Source organism: Monodon monoceros, unplaced genomic scaffold (genome assembly GCF_005190385.1).
Source record: "Monodon monoceros isolate NGI ecotype Baffin Bay Population unplaced genomic scaffold, NGI_Narwhal_1 Super_Scaffold_21, whole genome shotgun sequence".
In the NCBI taxonomy this organism is placed as follows: domain Eukaryota; kingdom Metazoa; phylum Chordata; class Mammalia; order Artiodactyla; family Monodontidae; genus Monodon; species Monodon monoceros.
Window position 1 is genome coordinate 165156107 of NW_021703778.1, and position 17627 is coordinate 165173733.

The following is a 17627-nucleotide window of genomic DNA, read 5'->3' on the forward strand; positions in this document are numbered from 1 at the left end:
TTTGGAATTTCCACATGCGAGGTTTGGCCTGCCCTCACCCCTGAGACTGTGACCCAGGAGGTCTGGGGCGATGCTGGCGAAATTTATGAAGATGCTTCCCAGGTGACTTGACGCTCACACTGGATTGAGAGACACTATTGCCTTGAGTTGAACCCCTGAATAAACCGGGCCTCCGTTCTGCCCGGAAGTCAGAATTTAACAATGAGTCGGCCTTAGCCACATGGCATCTTTCTCCTTATAATCTCTTCAGACAAACCCTTTTACCTCAGAAAAAGAACTTCCAAACCACACAATGTTTCATAGGCCAAAATAGAGATTTTTATTTCCAAACATAAAGTAGATACGTTTTAGAAAACATAAAGCAATAGCAAAAACGTCCAACCATCTTTGAGAACATGGCTGCTTCCAACTTGAACAACAGAAAGGGGATGAAAACTTCACATGACTTTAAAACACAGCACTGACAAGAAACTAGAGTCCCTCCCCCCCGAGCAGGGAAGGCAGGGGAGGCTCTTGGCCGGCTTTGGACTTGATATGAACCAAGATAATACACACATGTTCCAAGACAGTCATTTGCTCCCACTCTGCTTGCCTTTCCAGAAAGCTTAACTTATTGCAAACGTGTGTTTTACAATCACAAATAATATGACGGGAGTGGATATGGTCCCTGTGTCTACTGTTTACATAATAGAACATTTTAAACAATGACAAAAATTTAGTTTACTTTTGACAACAAAGCCCACGGACACAGCATCAAACATACACACACACACACACACACACACACACACACACACACACTCCACCATGCCCTCGCCTGGCTCACCGTGCATTAACTAGCCAGTCCAGCCAACATGAATAGCTAGCTGGTCAGTACTAGGTTAGTGTCACCAGGTCTTCAAGAGCAAAGATGGGCTGACTTGGCCTCTGTGGACTTGACTGACGGTAGACAGACTGCAGGGAGGCAGTGATGCCTCCAGGTGGGGTTCTGAGGAGGTGTGGTGCCCTCTGGTTCCTGAGCCCTCCCTTTAGAGGGGTGACGAGAGAAACTAACCAATCTACCAGGCTCACCTGCTTTGGAGTGAGAGGGCTGGTCTTTTGGAAATGGAGGGGAAAGTGGTCATTCCTCCAAAGCTGCTACTGGAAACTTGCCATTTTTCCTGGTTCTGGTACTTTAGGTGCTCAACAAATTCTATGAACATCACTAGTTTCTTTCTTCCTTCCTTTCTTTCTTCCTTCCTCTCTCCCTCCCTTCCTCCCTCTCCCTCTCTCTCTCTTTCTTGATTCTAGATGCATCTTTTAAAACTAGCCAATCCATTTATTGGTTAAAACTAGATTGTGTACATCAATAAACAGGTTATTTCTACCCTCACAATTCTTGTGTTGACCATGTATACATTCAAATCTTGCCTTAAACATTTTCTAAAAGAAAACATGCATGAATATAAATAAGCAAGTGAAAAGAATAAAAGCTGACACTTCCTCAGTGGAGTCCTACACCATCAAACATAAATGAAAAGAGAATGTAGAGCTAGTAACTGCACGTTCACATATACTTAGATCATAAATGTTTTAAGAAACAGTGGTTGAGAGCAGAAAAATGGACAGAAACCAAGATATATTTATCCACAAGCTGTTAAATGATCATTTCCTGGGTTTTTAGCATCTTTGAACGTCCCTGGTTTCTAAAACACACAGACAGACGAGCAAGAGAGAAATGGGCAAATTAGGGCCCACTTAGCTAAGTCCTCCTCTAAGAGCAGGTTGTATGTTAGCCAGAGCAAAAGAGAGGGCATCGTTTTCCAAACCAGCCTGAGGGAGTTTCCAGATGGCAGAGGTCTCAGGGGGTCAGCTGACCTTCCCTTTGTGTGGAGAACAGCAGGGGGAACAACCAGTTGCTTCCATAAGAGGCATAAAATGCTGGAACCTGGGGAAACATCCTGGGTCCAGCACGGTCACCCTGAGGTTCCCAGAGACCACAGGCTAGTGGTATCTGTTGCCCGGAAGCCCAGGGCTGGAAACAAGGGCTGCGTAGCTGTGCTTCTGGGTGGAGATGAACACGTAGTACACATACACACACATGCACATATACGTGTACACACACACCACATTCACACAAAACTTCCTCTGTCCACCTCTTCCTCGCCTGTAAAACTCTAGAACATGCGAGGCCACTGCCTCTGGAGAGAAATGCCTCTTTTTTTCTCCAGTGGAAGGAGTCAGAACTGTTCTACAGGCAGCGACATCCCAAAGCCAACTCTGCCCTCCAGCTGCCCTGCAAGAGGAGGTCTATTTCTGCTTTTCCAGGGGATGGTAAGCACCCAGTCTCTGTCCCCCAGCACATCACCCTGTCAGCTCTCTGGGGCAGTGGGCATCAGAAGGAAGCCCTGCAACCCCTCCTCTGGAACATTACCCTCAACTAGCTAACCGGCTGCCAAAGTAGCAGTGGCCCAGGCCTGCCAAGGAAAGAAAAGTAGCTGAGGCTGAAGTTCCACGGAGAGGCCTGGAGCCCATCACCCCGGGGCACAAGTCCCAAATCAACCACTCACTCACAAGCTGGTTGCTTTAAGGCAGGTTGCTAACCCTCTCTGTGCTCTGGTTTCAGCATCTAAAAACAAGACCATGACTCCATGGTGAGGGTTTTGGAAGGAGTCAGGGCCATCTTGCAGGTCCTCAGTTCGTTTCTTCCCTCCCATTTCCGTCAGAATAGGAAGAGGGGCTGCCACCCTGTGCTCTGGTGGCTGAGCTAGGAAGTAAGCGTTCCTGAAAGGAAGCCTGGGACCCTTGGGGAAACTGAGCTTCCTCTGTATGATTACTGTCCCCTGACTGAACAAGCTGGTTGGGTACCAACCTGTAAGCAGCTGTCACATTACCATGACAACCAAAAGGCAGGCACTGGAGGATGCTGAATTGGCTGACTGTTCTTTCAGGCTCTGGGTGCTCTGATTTGAGATCTGTTTTTAAACCATGAGCTTCTGTCTTTTTAATTTCTTTTTAAAAATGAATTCCCCCTTTTGCTTACTTTGACGAATAGAAGGCCTTTCTCTTGTAATTGAAACCGAGGGAGAAATGATGATTTAAATCCTTTGAATCTGCTCCTCTGCTGGAGGCTCCGCCAGTCGGACGCTGGGAGCCACCTGTGGCTGTGTCCTCCCATGTTCCCTTTCCAGGCCTCAGCGGTTTGCTGGAAAATGGGGGGAAGGGGGGCAGCCTGGAAACGCTCAAGAGAGCCTCTCTTTCCAGGATTTGCACCCAGGAGTAACTCATGTTCCAGAAGAAATTAAAGCAACTACAAATTTCCTAGGCTGAATACAGACACACAAGTGTTAAAAAGCTTATCCCTGAGCCTACACGGCCAGGACGGCTGGCGCGTGGAGGGTTGCCCCTGCACACACTCTGGCCAAGAGGGGCACTTGATTTATTTTGGTTTATTTACCTGTTCCCAAGTCTTGCAAGGAGGTGGACCTAGAAGTGTCCTGCGTGTGGAGGGAATGGCTGTGACACCTTGGGGAGGGAGAGGGACTTGAAAAACTCAGGGACCCCCGTCACCGGGGGAGGCAGGTGGGGGGCAGTGGTGGAAGGTCATTTTCACCCCTCAATGATGAACGCCCCCAAATTCTGCTGACAGAGCAGGAGACCAAGACACGGAGGGTCAGGGTGACTGGGGCTGAGACACCTAAGTGCCACCCCAATCCACTCTACCCCTCCTTGTCGCTAAGAGATGCCCATTTTGTTGGAGGATGTTTCCAGACTCCTGAGAGATGCAGAGGAACCATGTGACAGTTCTGACCAGTGAGATGTCGACAGACGTGTCTGGGTGGGGCTTCTGGGAAAGCTCCTGAAAAGAAGCGCCCATGTATTTAATGCTGGGCCTGTGCTCACAGCTCATGGCCCGACCACCTCTCCTCTGTTGCTGACCCAGACAGGTGGCAATCCTACTGGGGTGAGAGAAGCAGGGGGAGACGCCACGCCATTAGCTGAGTTCCCAAGAGAGAGGGAATTAGGGTGCATTCCCGACTGGGCTGGGAACACAAGAGGCTTGCTGGGGGTCACTGTACTGCCACCCGTGAGAGACACTCAGGTAACAGACTTCAAAGGAAGTCGCTGGCATCTCGGGATCCACAGAGCTAGCAGGGACCTCTCCCCATCTCCCCACTGCCCCAGACGTGGCCACCCTGGGGGAGGGGTGTCCCTCATCAGGGGAGACAGCTAAGGAGGGTGACAGCAGCTTTGATCAGGCTCACCTGTGTTTCTCTTTTCCTCCTCCCCTCCCCCTCCCCCTTCCTCCGTCTCTCTCCTCTCTCTCTCTGTCTCCGTCTCTCTCTCTCACACACACATACACGCACGCACACACCCCTGGGCTGGGCAGTGATGTTCACACTTCTTACCATCTCTCTCACTGGGGGACAGAGGAAAAATAAACACACGAAGGTCCCACTGCGACACCCTTCTAAAAAGGCACGTTAAAGCTCTTTGAGGTTGGTGCTCAGGAAGCTAGAAAGTCATAAAAATCACAGTTGTCTGCATCCACTTTAAGCAAGAGATGACACTTGAAAAGCACCAGTAAATGATGGTTATGTCATATCGGCCCCGCATTGATATGAGAGTAATGAAAATATCAATTCTCTTTTTGAAAAAAAGTTATGCAAACAAGCTCTATGGCATCACTGTCAAAGTTTAAAAAATATATGCAGACACTCCCACCCAGCAGCCCACACATTACACCTCTCCCCCGAGCCCACACGCAGGACACAACTGTTTTCACATCCTTCGAGCTTTTTCTTTCTGAAGTTACGGATGGGGGTGGGGGGATGGGGCGACCGCGAGCAGGGCGCCGCCTGGGGGTAGCGGTGACCAGGCTCAACTCCGGCCTTGGCCACCTCTTGCTGTGTGGCTGTGGGTAAGCTGCTTCCCCTCTCTGGGCCACTGCCTGCTCGCTGTGAAGTGGGAGAGTGGGAGAGGAGATGTTCAAAGGCCCTGGCCACAGCGCTGACCTTCTTGGGCTGGACCAATGCAACCCAGTGGGCATCTGGGCTCAGCTGCCTGGGCCTGAGGTCTTGGTTCACACAGCCCCAGATTTTCCAGTAAAGCAATCGCCTGTGGAGAACGGCTTTGTGGCTTGGTTTCTAAATATCTGGAGAAAAGTGTGCTTTCTGAGTCAGTGCTGAGAGCCCTTCTTGGTGACGCTGTTTTCCCGCCCTGTGGACGTCCAGCTCTTTCTAGTTACAGGGACGCCGGGGTCCCTGCGCTGAGAGCTGTGCTGAGGCCGGGCTTGCGCTGGAAAGGACGGGTCCGTGTGCTCCAGAGAGCAGGGGGCAGCGGCACGTGCTGGGGGTCTGGACCCTCTTGGGTCTTCGGTTTCCCCTCTGTTTAAAGGTCTTTCTTGGTCTATAACACTGTGATTTCAAAGGCCTGAGGAATCCCTTCTTGGTCTCCTATGCGTAGCTGAACAGACAAAATCAATTTGTAAAGAGTGGGAACTAAGCATTTTTTAAAAAGGAAAATTTTGTGTTGATTTAGGGAAAATATGATCCAGTTATGAAGCACTTAGGAACCATTCCAGAATTCCTCGGGGAGGAAGGGATGTATTTCCAGCCTCAGGCCCCAGGTGGTTCATGGGCCCGATTGCCAAGCCCCTGCAGAGGGGGCCTGGTGGGGCGCCTGGCCCCTGGGTCCCTTGTGGGCACATGTGTGGGACACAGGACCCACCTCTCTCCAAAGTCCCTTCTGGGAGGAGGAGGGAGAGCCCTTCAGACAGGCTGAGCTCCACGGCGGACCTCCACTCTCTACCTTGGACCCTCGATCTCTGGCCCCTGGCGTGGCAGATGCTCCCCTCTGTCCCTTCAGCCTGAGCCATAGATGATGAAAACCCAGCTTAAGAGCAACAGCGGTAACACATCTTCCCTGGCACTGTCAGGTGGGTGCTACACACACAGTGTGCTCATCGTTCTGCGTGGGAAGCTTAACAATCAGCTTCCTCTCCTTCACTTTCTCCCTGAACAGAGCAGAGAACACGTGGCATGATCTAACCATTCCCTGAAGACGCACTGTCCTGACCACGGACCTTCATCACTGGTCTGGGCTCTTCGGGCTCCTTGAGGTCCCCATTCTGCTGTGCTTTCTTTTTCTTTCTTTTTCTTTTTTTTTGCGGTACGCGGGCCTCTCACTGTTGTGGCCTCTCCCGTTGCGGAGCACAGGCTCCGGACGCGCAGGCTCAGCGGCCATGGCTCACGGGCCCAGCCGCTCCGCGGCACGTGGGATCTTCCCAGACCGGGGCACGAACCCGCGTCCCCTGCATCGGCAGGCGGACTCCCAACCACCGCACCACCAGGGAAGCCCTCTGCTGTGCTTTCTTAGTTCTGGGTCTGCTCTTTGGAGTTCTTCTTTTCCTCCCTTAATTTCACTCTATCACTTGTCACTTTTCATTGTTGCCATTGAGCCTGCCGGGGATCGGCACCCTTTCTGCTTCTAATCCACAGCATCTAATCTGCTGTCATTCTAAAAAACAGACAAGCATGGTTGTTCTCACTGTACCTAAAGCAAGAGTCACTGGGCTCTGAATGAGGGCCAGGGTTGTTCTTCTGTGCTGACAGCTCAGAGTCCTCTTCATGAACATCTGGGTGTAGGGCTTGGCTTCTGGATAGGAGGTGGCCATAAAAGCGACCTGTTATTGTTCCTGCTTTCCAGGCCTGACTGCAGACCAAGGCCAAAATGCCACAAGATCCCGAACTGGACAAGAACACTGCTGGGAATTTTCCCAAAGACAAATAGAGGTCATATATGAAATCATACATACTGAGCATTTACATAGAGAGCATATAAAAACGCTATGCATTATTCCCTAGTCCCACATAGAACATGTTTAGTTTAGACGAAGACAACACTGTATAAAAGGTAATTTCGCTCTGGGAACATCAATACAGTATTTACATGGATGCAGCCCGGCAGGCTCTGGCCTGCCCGTTTCCAGTTTCCCCAGCATCTTCTGGAGGAGGCTGGGGCACATGGAAGTTTGGAGAAGAAAGTCCCCGGAGCGCCGCCAGGGGGCTAGGTGGGCGGGGGGCCGTCGTAGCGGAGCGTGAGCGTGAAGGAGCGGGCAAAGTTGTTGGCCAGCGTGCAGCTGCGGTCCGCCTCCCTGACGGGAAGCAGGAAGAGCAGCAGCAGGCAGAGCAGCAGCAGCAGCTGCAGGGGGAGCGCCACGCAGCACACCTTCCGGCAGAGGGAGCCAAGCCCTCGCCACCGCTGGGCCTAAAGAACCAAAGCAGGAGATGTGAGTGGGCTCCGGATGAGAGTGGGCTCAGGAGGAGAGGGCTGGGATGACCCAGGAGCGGCAGTGGCTCCGGGCGGACTCTCCAACCGCATCGGCCTCGGTTTTCCCATCTGTGAAGTGGGACTAATGTCAGTTCTTCCGGAAACAAAGATCTCTGGTTTTCTCAAACCACTCAGAAAGGAAGAGGATAAAAAAGTTACAGGCTTTGTCCATGATTACATAAATCTGTGCCAGGTTATAAGAGTCCTGGGTGTGAATCTTAAGAAGGTCACTCAATCTCGCTAAACTTTATATTCATCTATAAATAGGGGGAATAATGGCACCTACCTGACAGAGTTGTTGTGAGGATTCAATGAGACAGAGCCTGGCACACAGTAGGTACTCAAAGCTGCTGCCATTATTATTATGCATCATTACTACGATCACCATCTTTGGTGCATGTGTTTGGCCAATGGGGTGAAGCTACCATCTGTGGGATTATGACTAAAGACCTCTAAGTCAGAATCCCACACAGGCAGAACCATACAGCAGCACTGCAGGGCCCCAGCTGGCCTCGGATAGTCAGTTCCCCTCTGTCCCCGCCACGTGCCCCAGTGTGAAGCCCCCCTCACCCATTACAAGACACATTACAAGACACATTCATGGGGAATGTAAACCATTTGAAGACGACCTACTTCTGGGTCAGCACTTCATAAGTAGCAGAGCAGCTCCCTTGCTGCAGTCTGCTGAACATCAGCCCTTGACACAGGGTTTGAAAAAATAACAATAAAAGAAACCAAAAACTATCACCATCTAAATCATGGTCACCACTGTCACCACCATAATCTCAATTTCTTCATCTCCTCCTCTTCCTCTTTCTTCTTCGTTTCCTCCCTCTCCTTGTTCATCATCAACACCTGAATGCCAATCTCACAAGTCCAAACGTCTAATGGGTTTCTTTGCTGCGATGTCCATGAAAGCAGCCACAGGACAGTTCCTATATTCTAGAGGGACTGGCTGGGTTGCAACTTCACGGGAGTGCAGAGTCAAGAGCTGGCCACCCCATAAAGTGGAGGCCCCACACTCAAGATACAGCATGGTGCGGGGTAGGGGCCCAGTTCTCAGGAGCTTGGCCGACTGGGCTCCAGTGAAGACTGTGTCACACACTAGCTATGTCAATAACTTCTCTAAGCCTCAGTTTCCTTCTCTGCAAAATGGAGATAAAACACCTACCCCCATTTTCCAGGTTGTGGTGAGGACTCAAAGCAAAGTACATTTATACACCACTTAAAAAGTATATATGCTCTTGGGACTTCCCCGGTGTTCCAGTGGGTAAGACTCCACACTCCCAAGGCAGGGGGCCTGGGGGTTTGATCCCTGGTCGGGGAACTAGATCCCGCATGCGTGCCACAACTAAGAAGTCCACACGCCACAACCAAGAAGCCCGCGTGCCGCGACGAAGATCCCGCGTGCCGCAACTAAGACCTGGCACAGCCAAAATAAATAAATAAATACATAAATAAATTTTTTTTAAAAAGTATATACTCTCTTATTACTAGTACTATTATTATAGAATATACCTACTGGCTCCCTGAAGAACCAAAGGTTCACTTTCCAGGTCAAGTGATGATAATGATGCTGACGGTGGTGGGGATGACGCTGAGAGGAACTCTGCAGGTGTTTCTGCGAGGTTCTGACCTGAGCACTTCTCTCTCTCTACCTCTCATACCCGAGTCATCTCACCCACTCTCCTGCCCCAACTATCTCCTCCAGGTTGATAACACTTGACCCTATGCCTCCAACTTCAGGTGCTCTCACTCATCAAAGGCCCTAGACACTGACTTTGTAAACACAGACTTCTTATAACCCACACAATGGAGAAGCACTGCTGGCTGCATTTATCTCAGCAGTGACTTCAGGAGTGTGTGTGTGTGTGTGTGTGTGTGTGTGTGTGTGTGCGTGTGTGTGAGATAAGTCATTTAAATAGCTGAACGATGTCCACAGAGGAGACAGGATCTTCCCACAGCTGCCAGGCTGGGTCAGACCTGGCTGCCACGTGCTCTTACCCACCTACTCGACTCATGTAGCAATGCCTCAGTCTCTGGGGGCTCTGACTTGACTCTTTGACACTTCATGTTGACTTTGCCCGATTCCAAATCTCTGACCCACCCAGGAGAGGGAAAGAGGGTGAGGCAACGTGTAGGCCCCCCCACTAGCCTGGGTTCACACCACAACTGAAAACCTGTAATTAGTGGTCTCCCAAGTGGAGATCTGTGTCTAAGGGTCCTGTTTGCTTCTCCTTTCTCAGAGCTAACACTTTGCTTATTTAAGTGAGGAGCTGTGCCTTGGCCACGATCCGCTGGAGAAAACAACTCTGAAGGTCCAAAGCATGTTTGCATTTACAAGTGTTGACAAGGGGTGATCTTTTTCAAGGAGTCCTGCTGCCTGCCCCATGTCTATTCACACGGAGCTCACATCTTCGTTTTGAGGGACCTGAATTCTAAAATGCCCTTTAAAATAGAAGACACACTTTAATATGATTCTCAAATGCTTAGAAAACAAATGTGTGCACGCACACACACACACACACAAATAGGCATGAACTACTGTCTAAGAAGCCAACAAAGAAATTGACAATCTCAGCTCTTCCCAGATCTGGGAGCTTCTCTGTGCCTCAGTTTCCCCATAGAAAGTAATACGTGTGTCCTGCCCCGTTAGAGCTATCCAAAGAGAGAAGGGGCTTCCTCGGGAAGTGATAAGCTCCCCATTCCTTAGGGTGTGGAAGCAGAGCGTTGATAGCACATGGTGGTGGGGAGGAGACAGGTGATGTTGTGGAGGGTGATGAAATGCTTGAGTCCTCCAATATCTCCCAAGAACCTGAGACTCTGCAGTTTTGAGGAGTTCAGGCAAGATGAGTTTATCACAGTAAATGTGATTTAATCTTCTGCCATTGAAGAAAAAGGATGTAGGGGAAAGAAAAGGCTTGGAGTCCTGGGTTCTAACCCTGGCCCTGTCACTTCCCAGCTGTGTGACCTAGGACAGGTCACTCAGCCTCTCTGAGCCTCAGTGCCTCCATCTGTCAAGGCAAAGGGAGATTGACACCTGCCTGCCAGAGTCATAAGGATAAATAGAGCAATGCAGCTTACGCCCAACACGCAAATGATGAGCCAACATGCCAATGGTCCTTGGCAAATACTCATTCCTTTACTCCTCCAACTGCCCAGGGCAGATGGGCAGCTTCTACTAGACCCCTAAGCTTCCCCCTGCACCCGGGGTGCCAAGAATCAGACACTATCACCTCCTCAGCCCCATCAGAAAGGAAGACACTGCTCTCCCTAAACGCCATCTCTTGGCCCCTTAAAGGCCCTCAGATCCTCCTGCCACAGGGCCTTTGCACAGGTTATCCCTTCTGCTGGAAGAACCATTTCCCTCCTTTCTCCAATGCACCTGGTTAGCTCCTACTGATCATTCTAATCTCAACTTGTGAGTCGCTTCCTCAGGGGAACCTTCCCTGCCTCTAAACCAAAAAAAGGCCCATTACACATTCTCACGGCACCAATGCCTTTCCTTTGGGTTACCACTTAAAGTCTGTGCTCCCCTTGGCTCCTCGGAGGCAGGGTCTACATTAGTTTGGTCCATCACTGTATCCTCAGCAACGTGCAGTAAATACCTACTGAAAGGACGAAACAATGAATAAGAGGCTCTTTCCCTTCCTGTGCATCTGGCCATCTGCTCCTCCCTCGGTGCCTGTGGTGTGACCACGCAGACACTCACTGACCTGTCAGTGAACTGTCCACGCTGTCCTGATGGCTCCCCCAGAGCATCTGGGCTCCACACGTGAATGAACAACACTGAGCACGCCCCAGCCCCGCGCTCAGCTCGCCTCCTCACTCACGGGCTTCCTGAGTTCCTGCCCAGCTCTGGGAGGTACCCTGTGCCCATTTCTCAGAGGAAGAAACTGAGCCCGCAGGAAATAACCAGCCCAAGGTCACACGGACAGGCTCAAATTACCAGCACGGCTCCACAGCCAGGCTCTTCCCACCATCCCATGTGGCGTTTCTCATAAGAAGCAGCAACAATGAGACAAGTCCCCCTGGGCCTCTGTTGAAGCTGGTCCCACCCTGACCCGGGGCCCTGGGTATGGAAGTCCCACAGCAACACCACTTGGGCTTGCAGAGTCTTTCCCAGGAGCTAGTTCGGTCTCATTCTCCAGCACAAAGACGCTTCCAGGCCAGCGCCAAGAGCTCAAGGTGATGGGCAGGGGCCAGCTTTTCTCTGGCTATTCAAGACGGACCGGCACCAATGCCCCTCACTAGACTCTCACTTGGCAATGAGTTCAGTCCCTGAAGGTCCCTCTGACAAACGCCAAGCCACATGCTGGCTGGCTTGCTCCCACTAGCGTTCCTCAAGAACCCCCAGCAGGGGGCTGCGTCTCCTTGACTGGTACAGGGAGTCTCAGGACATCACAGATCTTGGGCTGGGTCCTGCCCACAGCACCTTGAATGTCTTCGTCACCAAGTTCTTGGTGCCAAAGCACTGAGTTAGAGCCCAAACTCACTCCCCAGGCGTGCTCATAGGCGGCGGAGAGCTCCCACCCAGGCACAGAAGGGCAGAGGCTGGGGTGGGGCGGGATTAATGTTATCTCCTCACTGGGCCAGCCCTGCATGTGATGGTCAGGCTACAGAACTGTGTTTTTCCAGCTCCCTGGCTTGGTTTGGGGGAGGATGAAGATGAGACGGTCTGAGCTGGCTTTTTGGAGGTGGTTTGGTGATTGATGGGAAGAACCTCTGGATGAAATGATCAGACTGAGGAGTGACCTTATTATTACTCAAGAGAGGACAGAGCCCCATTCAGCAGCAGATGTATGGACACAAGGCCCCCTTCCCTTCCCTTCCTTCCCTCATCTGAGATCCATCCATGACCAGGCTCTTTTGAGTCTAGGACAGAACCCAGGTCAGTGAGGGTCTAGGGTGACCCAGAGGCATCCAGCTTGGAAGGCTGGGTAGTGAGGATGCTTTGCTGATATGGGGAACGGGGTTTGGCTGGACACAGGGAATACGGTGAGGTCAGCTTTAGACACGCTGAGTCGAGGAGTCTCCCGGATAAACATCCCACAGGCTTGGGCCATGGCACTGAAGCTAGAAGGAGACCCAGACCAGAGGTGGACCAGAGAGAGAGAGAGGCCTAGAGTCGGGGAACAAAGCCACGGCAGGAAGGAACTGCTGGGGAGAGAGTGAGTCGTGAGAGGGAAAGAGGCCCCGGAGAACCCGGTGGATGTGACCATGTAAGAAAGAGGCGCTGTATTTCTAGGGTCTCTGAGCAGTTAGTTCTCATTAATTATAAAAGAAATGAGAGCGGTTTCACAGGCGAGAAATTTGGCACTCATCACCTTCATCACGTGATCAGAATCAGCATCACCAATACGGGGGTGTACCAATATCACATGTCTCCCAATAAGACGCGCTAAGAACACAGCATCACTTCTGGGATATGCTTTCCAGAAATGCAGAGCAGGGAAACACTGGGGAGACCCAAAGTGAGGGACATTCTACAAAATATCTGGCCTGTACTCAAGAAGGTCAAGGTCAAGAAAAACTGAGGACTGGTCCCAGCTTAGAGGAAACTAAAGAGGTGTGATGACTGAATGTAACGTGTGATCCTAGGTTGGATCCTGGACTGCGGAAAAGGCTATAAAAGACTGTAAATGGTACATGCCTACAATGGAATGTTATTCTGTGTAAAAGGAAATGAAATATCAGCCACAAAAAGGCATGGAGGAAACTCAAGTGCATGTTGCTAAGTGAAAGAAGTAAGAAGATCAGTGGTTGCTGGGGCTCTGGGGGAGGGGAGAGGGATAAAGAGGAAGAGCTGGGAGAAGGTTAAGGCAGTGACACCATTCTGCGTGACACTGCAACGTCATCAGACATTTGTCAAAGCCCATAGAATGTGCAACACAAAAAGTGAACCCTAATGTTAACTATGAACTCTGGTTAATAGTGATGAATTTTTAAAAGCATAGCTATTGAATGAATAATAAAGTGAACTAATAAATGAAAAGAAAAAAAAAGCATAGCTATAGTGAGAGAAAGTTATTGCCTAACGTGGGAAACTCACTAAGAGATTTAGTGAGTTCTGAGACTTGGTCTTACAATATTTCTTCTGCTCTAGCACGCTGACTGTAAGGTACAGCACTATTTTACACACCGCTAAGAAAGAAAGAGACCCAACAACCAAGATGGAGTGTCTGATTGGAGATCCCACACAATGCCGGGGCCACACGGGGCTATGCGTTCGGGGTCAGGGGGATCCGAGGGCTAATCCCGCCCCACCGAAAGGGGAAGCAAGGAAATCCCAGGTCTTATCTTGGCACTGGGTGCGGGCAGGAAATAAAGTCTCCCCTGAGAATTTGAACCTCAGTCCAGAGCTCCCAGAGGTGGGTCATCTAAATCGACACAATCGATGTGGTCCAATGGAAAACAAAACTCAACCTCCAAGGAGAGATTTTAATTTAAAGAAATCTCAGGTGGAAAGTGCCCCGGGTGGCAGAGAAAAGTAAGCCCCAGTCTTCGCTGGAAAAACTAGATTGTAATAGGACACCCCCATTCCCGAGAGGTGAAAATGTGAATAATTATGAGTCTAAAACCTGTGAATAAAATGCCACTCTCGAGTCTCTCACCATCTGGACCCATCACTCAGAGGCCACAGCATGGGATGCCCGGGAGGAATCTGCTCTCCATGCTTGCACGCGGGCATGTGGCCCTGCCTAGTGCACGCCGGCAAAGGCAAGCATTGGCAAATCTGCCCCTCAACTAACAGGCTGTCTCAGGTAGGACCACTTCCCTGTACCAGCGCAGGAATTCAGTCGACTCACAGCCCAACAGCAGCTCGAAAAGCAATGACATTGCATGTGTCTGATTGCTTCAAGCAGACGTATCCGGTGGCACTGAGCTGGCAAGTGTGTAGGCAGCTGCAAATTTAATAAATCTTAATTATTCTGTTTATATAAACAAGGAGGCTGAAGCCACTGACGTAGTTGGAGCTTTCAGTGGCTTGGTGCGTGGAGAGAAAAAAAGTGTGGAGAGCCAACTGCTCATAAATAATTAGCTTTGGGGCAGAGTTTTCTTTTTTTTTCCCCCCTTCCCTTTGGACTAAAACTAATATATGGAATGTTTTTAAGTTGGCAAGATTACAACCTCGGAAAACAGCACCTATTTTCTACCTGTCAGACCTGCGTGTGTATGTGCAGAGCCCCACACACGCATGTGTGCACCCCTCCCAGCCAAACAACACCAGAGCCGCACCAGCAGGAGGATCCCCCCCACTGCTCCCCCCAGAAGCGGCACTATCCCTCTGCCATCAGGAAGGGAAGCAGAGGCAGTGACTGCAGACCTCTCCTCGGTCCTCATTTACATGGCAATTAAGAATCTGCTGGTTTACGATAAGAACTATTAGTTCAGCGGACCCGCATTTTATTCCTTGGAAAACCCTGGTTAAGTGACTCGCCAACGGTCACACACACTGATGGTGGATCCTGGACTCAGATCCAGAGCGTACAGCAGCAGTTCTCAAAGTCTGGTCCCCAGGCCAGCAGCAACAGCGTCATCTGGGAGCTCGATGGACATGCAGATCCTAGGCTCCCCCACCCCCAGACCTAATGCATCAGAAACTCTGGATGTGGGACCCAGAAATCTGTGCTGAAACAAGCTCATATAAAGGAACCCCAGATGGCCTCTGTAGATTGGCTTCCGAGTTGCTTGCTTCTTCACAGGGGGCTGAGACCCATGAGCTCAAAAGCCAGCCAGCACTGAACTCAAACTTTCCACACACATCCATTTGTTTCTAAATGAAGCCTGAATAAGAAGATTTTTTTTAGCCATTTAGAGTCTGCCTGCTTTGCATATCCCACGAAACTGTGCCCAACGTAGGACAGTCATAGATAAGATCAACCCTGTAGCTGTAAAGACCTCAAGCCACTGCTGTCCTTGGGCGGTCCCTGGCCAGAGACTCGACATCGTGCGGGCAACACCGGCTGTGGGTGTGAGCCTCTCTCCCAAACCCCTCCACCCAGCACTCCCCGAGCAGGCCTTTGCTCTGGTGAGCTACCCCAAGTACCTGAAACAGTGCTTGGTACAAAGTCAGTGCTCAGTACATATCTGTGAAATGAACGAATGAGGAGCCGGTCAATGAACCTAGGGTTGTGAACACCCCACATGAACCGGTTTCAGGCTGCCAGGGGCCTGAGTCTGCACTGCAGGGCTGGTGTCAGCCAGCCAAGCGCCCCCCTACTCAAAAACACCACAGGACCCAGACATGACTGCCCCTGGACTCTGGCCTGGGAGCTACATAGATGGGGGCTCCCAACCAGAGTGGCTTAAAGAGCAGGAGTTGGAGACAGCCTGGACACCGGGTCCTGAGCCCCTCTGTACCACCAGGAGTCACAGGCTGGGCTGTGTGCGCCACCCTGCCTTCCTGATGTGCTCCCCTACTTCATGAGGAGGCCCTCTGTTCTTCTAAATCAGGGGGGAAAACCAGGGCTTCCGGTCTCCTCTAAAGAACGAACAACAGTTCACATGATCTTCAAAATTCGCTCATGAAGTAAATAAAGTCGGCACTGATGGTTCCATTTTACAGATGGGGAAAGTAAGCCCCAAGAGTCAAAGCAACTTGCCCGAGGCCGCAAAGCTGGTGGACGCCAGGCCCAGAGCACAGCATTGGTCTTGTGACTGCCCCAGCCAGTCCCGGGGACACCTGCCGTCCCACAGATGGAGACATGAACACCAGCTGGAGACCAAGAAGTCCAGGTGGACAGAGCCCCTGGGAACACAGACTGCAGGGCCCGAGAGATCTCGTGGTCCCGGGGTTCTTTGGAGCAGAGTGTGCTGCAGGCTCACGTCATGAGCCAACGCTTGTCAGGACAACAAGCGTGCTCTCAGAAAAGGTGGTGCTGGGGACACCAATTTACATGGGACTTTTCCAGAAGTGGGGAGAGCCTCCAGCCCCCAGGGATGCTTTCTCCAAGGCACAGCATGGATGGTTACGTGTGGGCTTAGGAGGCAGAGGCCAGAGGCCACTCAGGAGCCGTGCGCCTTGACTGGACATGTCACTCCGATCTTGCCTTCCCTTGTTTGCCTCATGCTTAACATGGCGGGAGCGATGCCTGCTGGGTGTCTAGGGGACAGTTAGGTGAAACGCCCTCACCGCGATTTGGCACAGAACCTGGCACACGCTGGAGGGTCAACACGTAGCATGTAGAGTAATAATTCTTATTCCTCATTATTACTATGATTACTGCTGTTACTGTCGTTGCTTTGGCCTGCAAGTCCCGCGGGAGGGGCTCTGAGCGCTTCACCCCTTCCTCTTTTGTCCCCCCCCCCGCCGGATGCCCGTCTACTACTCAGGTGGTCGCGAGGTCCAGTGACCCGGAGTGGTCCAGGTTTCCTGGGACCGTCCCAGTTTACGACTGCTGTCACAGCAGTGTCCTTGCTCACTCCTCCCGTGTCCTGTCACAGCTGAGAGCACTCTGTGCAAGCCTGAGAGCAAGGACCCCCGGGGGCCCAGCACAGTGCAGCCCAGAGCCGATTCCCCAGAAACGTCCCTCAGACCTCATGGAACCTTCCAGAAAGCCCAGGGGTCCTGCCCCAGCATCACAGGCCCAGCAACCCTCCAAATGCCCTGCCCTATAGCTGTGTGGAGCAGATGGCAGACACCGTACCTTTTGGAATCCAGTCGGCTCCCCTGGAGAATTCTGCGTCTGTTATTTTAGGTAAGGAGAGGAAAAGGGAAAAAAAAAAAATGAAGTTAAGTGAGTGAAACTTAAATCCCAGCAGAGCCTGTAATGGAATATTCATTTTGTCAGGGGAGTGTTTCTTTAAAACTTGTGGTCATCTGGACAGGCTGAACCAGCAGGTGATTCAATTTAATGAGCTTTTTAACAAGCATGGGGCCCAGGTGGGGATCCTGTCTGGGAAGCCCTGGGCCAAGGCCACGGGCATGCTGACCTGGCTGGGGCTGGGGTGACACCTAGTGGCCGACATGGCTGTTTCAGGGCCAGAAAAGCTGCAGCCCCAAAGCTTGGAGTCTGGGGTCTGAGGGCCTAAAGGGCTCCAGGAGGCCACCCACCCTGTCCTTGGATTAACCCCCGTGCCTCAGTTTCCCTATCAGTTCTCAGGGAATAATAACGGTGCCTCCATTATAAGACCATAATGAGGACATAGCGTTTAATAAAGGCTGTTATGAGTTTAGCTATTGTTATTGTTTTGTGTGAGACCTGGGGGCGCCTAGGGGGAAGGTGCTTCCTCAATGTCACAAAGCAGGTTAGTGGAGGAGCGGGCCTAGATCGCAGGTCCCACTCCAGCGTTCCCTCTGTCATGCCTCCAAC

General features: G+C 51.2%; 1 protein-coding gene and 1 pseudogene across 8 annotated transcripts in view; both read right to left on the reverse strand.

The window, feature by feature from the left end:
• Window positions 1-295: 295 nt before the first annotated feature.
• LOC114903939 lies at window positions 296-3889 on the reverse strand (annotated as a pseudogene).
• SYNE3 (spectrin repeat containing nuclear envelope family member 3) overlaps window positions 296-17627 on the reverse strand; it is a 96282-nt gene continuing 78950 nt past the window's right edge. For 7 of the 8 annotated variants that reach the window (XM_029239596.1, XM_029239597.1, XM_029239594.1 and 4 more), the window contains one exon: window positions 7881-17000. In XM_029239596.1, the coding sequence (XP_029095429.1) occupies window positions 16734-17000 (267 nt within the window). In that variant the 3' untranslated portion in view covers window positions 7881-16733. Of the gene's footprint in view, window positions 7249-7880; window positions 17001-17627 lie in introns of those variants that run through there. The other variant, XM_029239591.1, reaches the window with a different exon arrangement.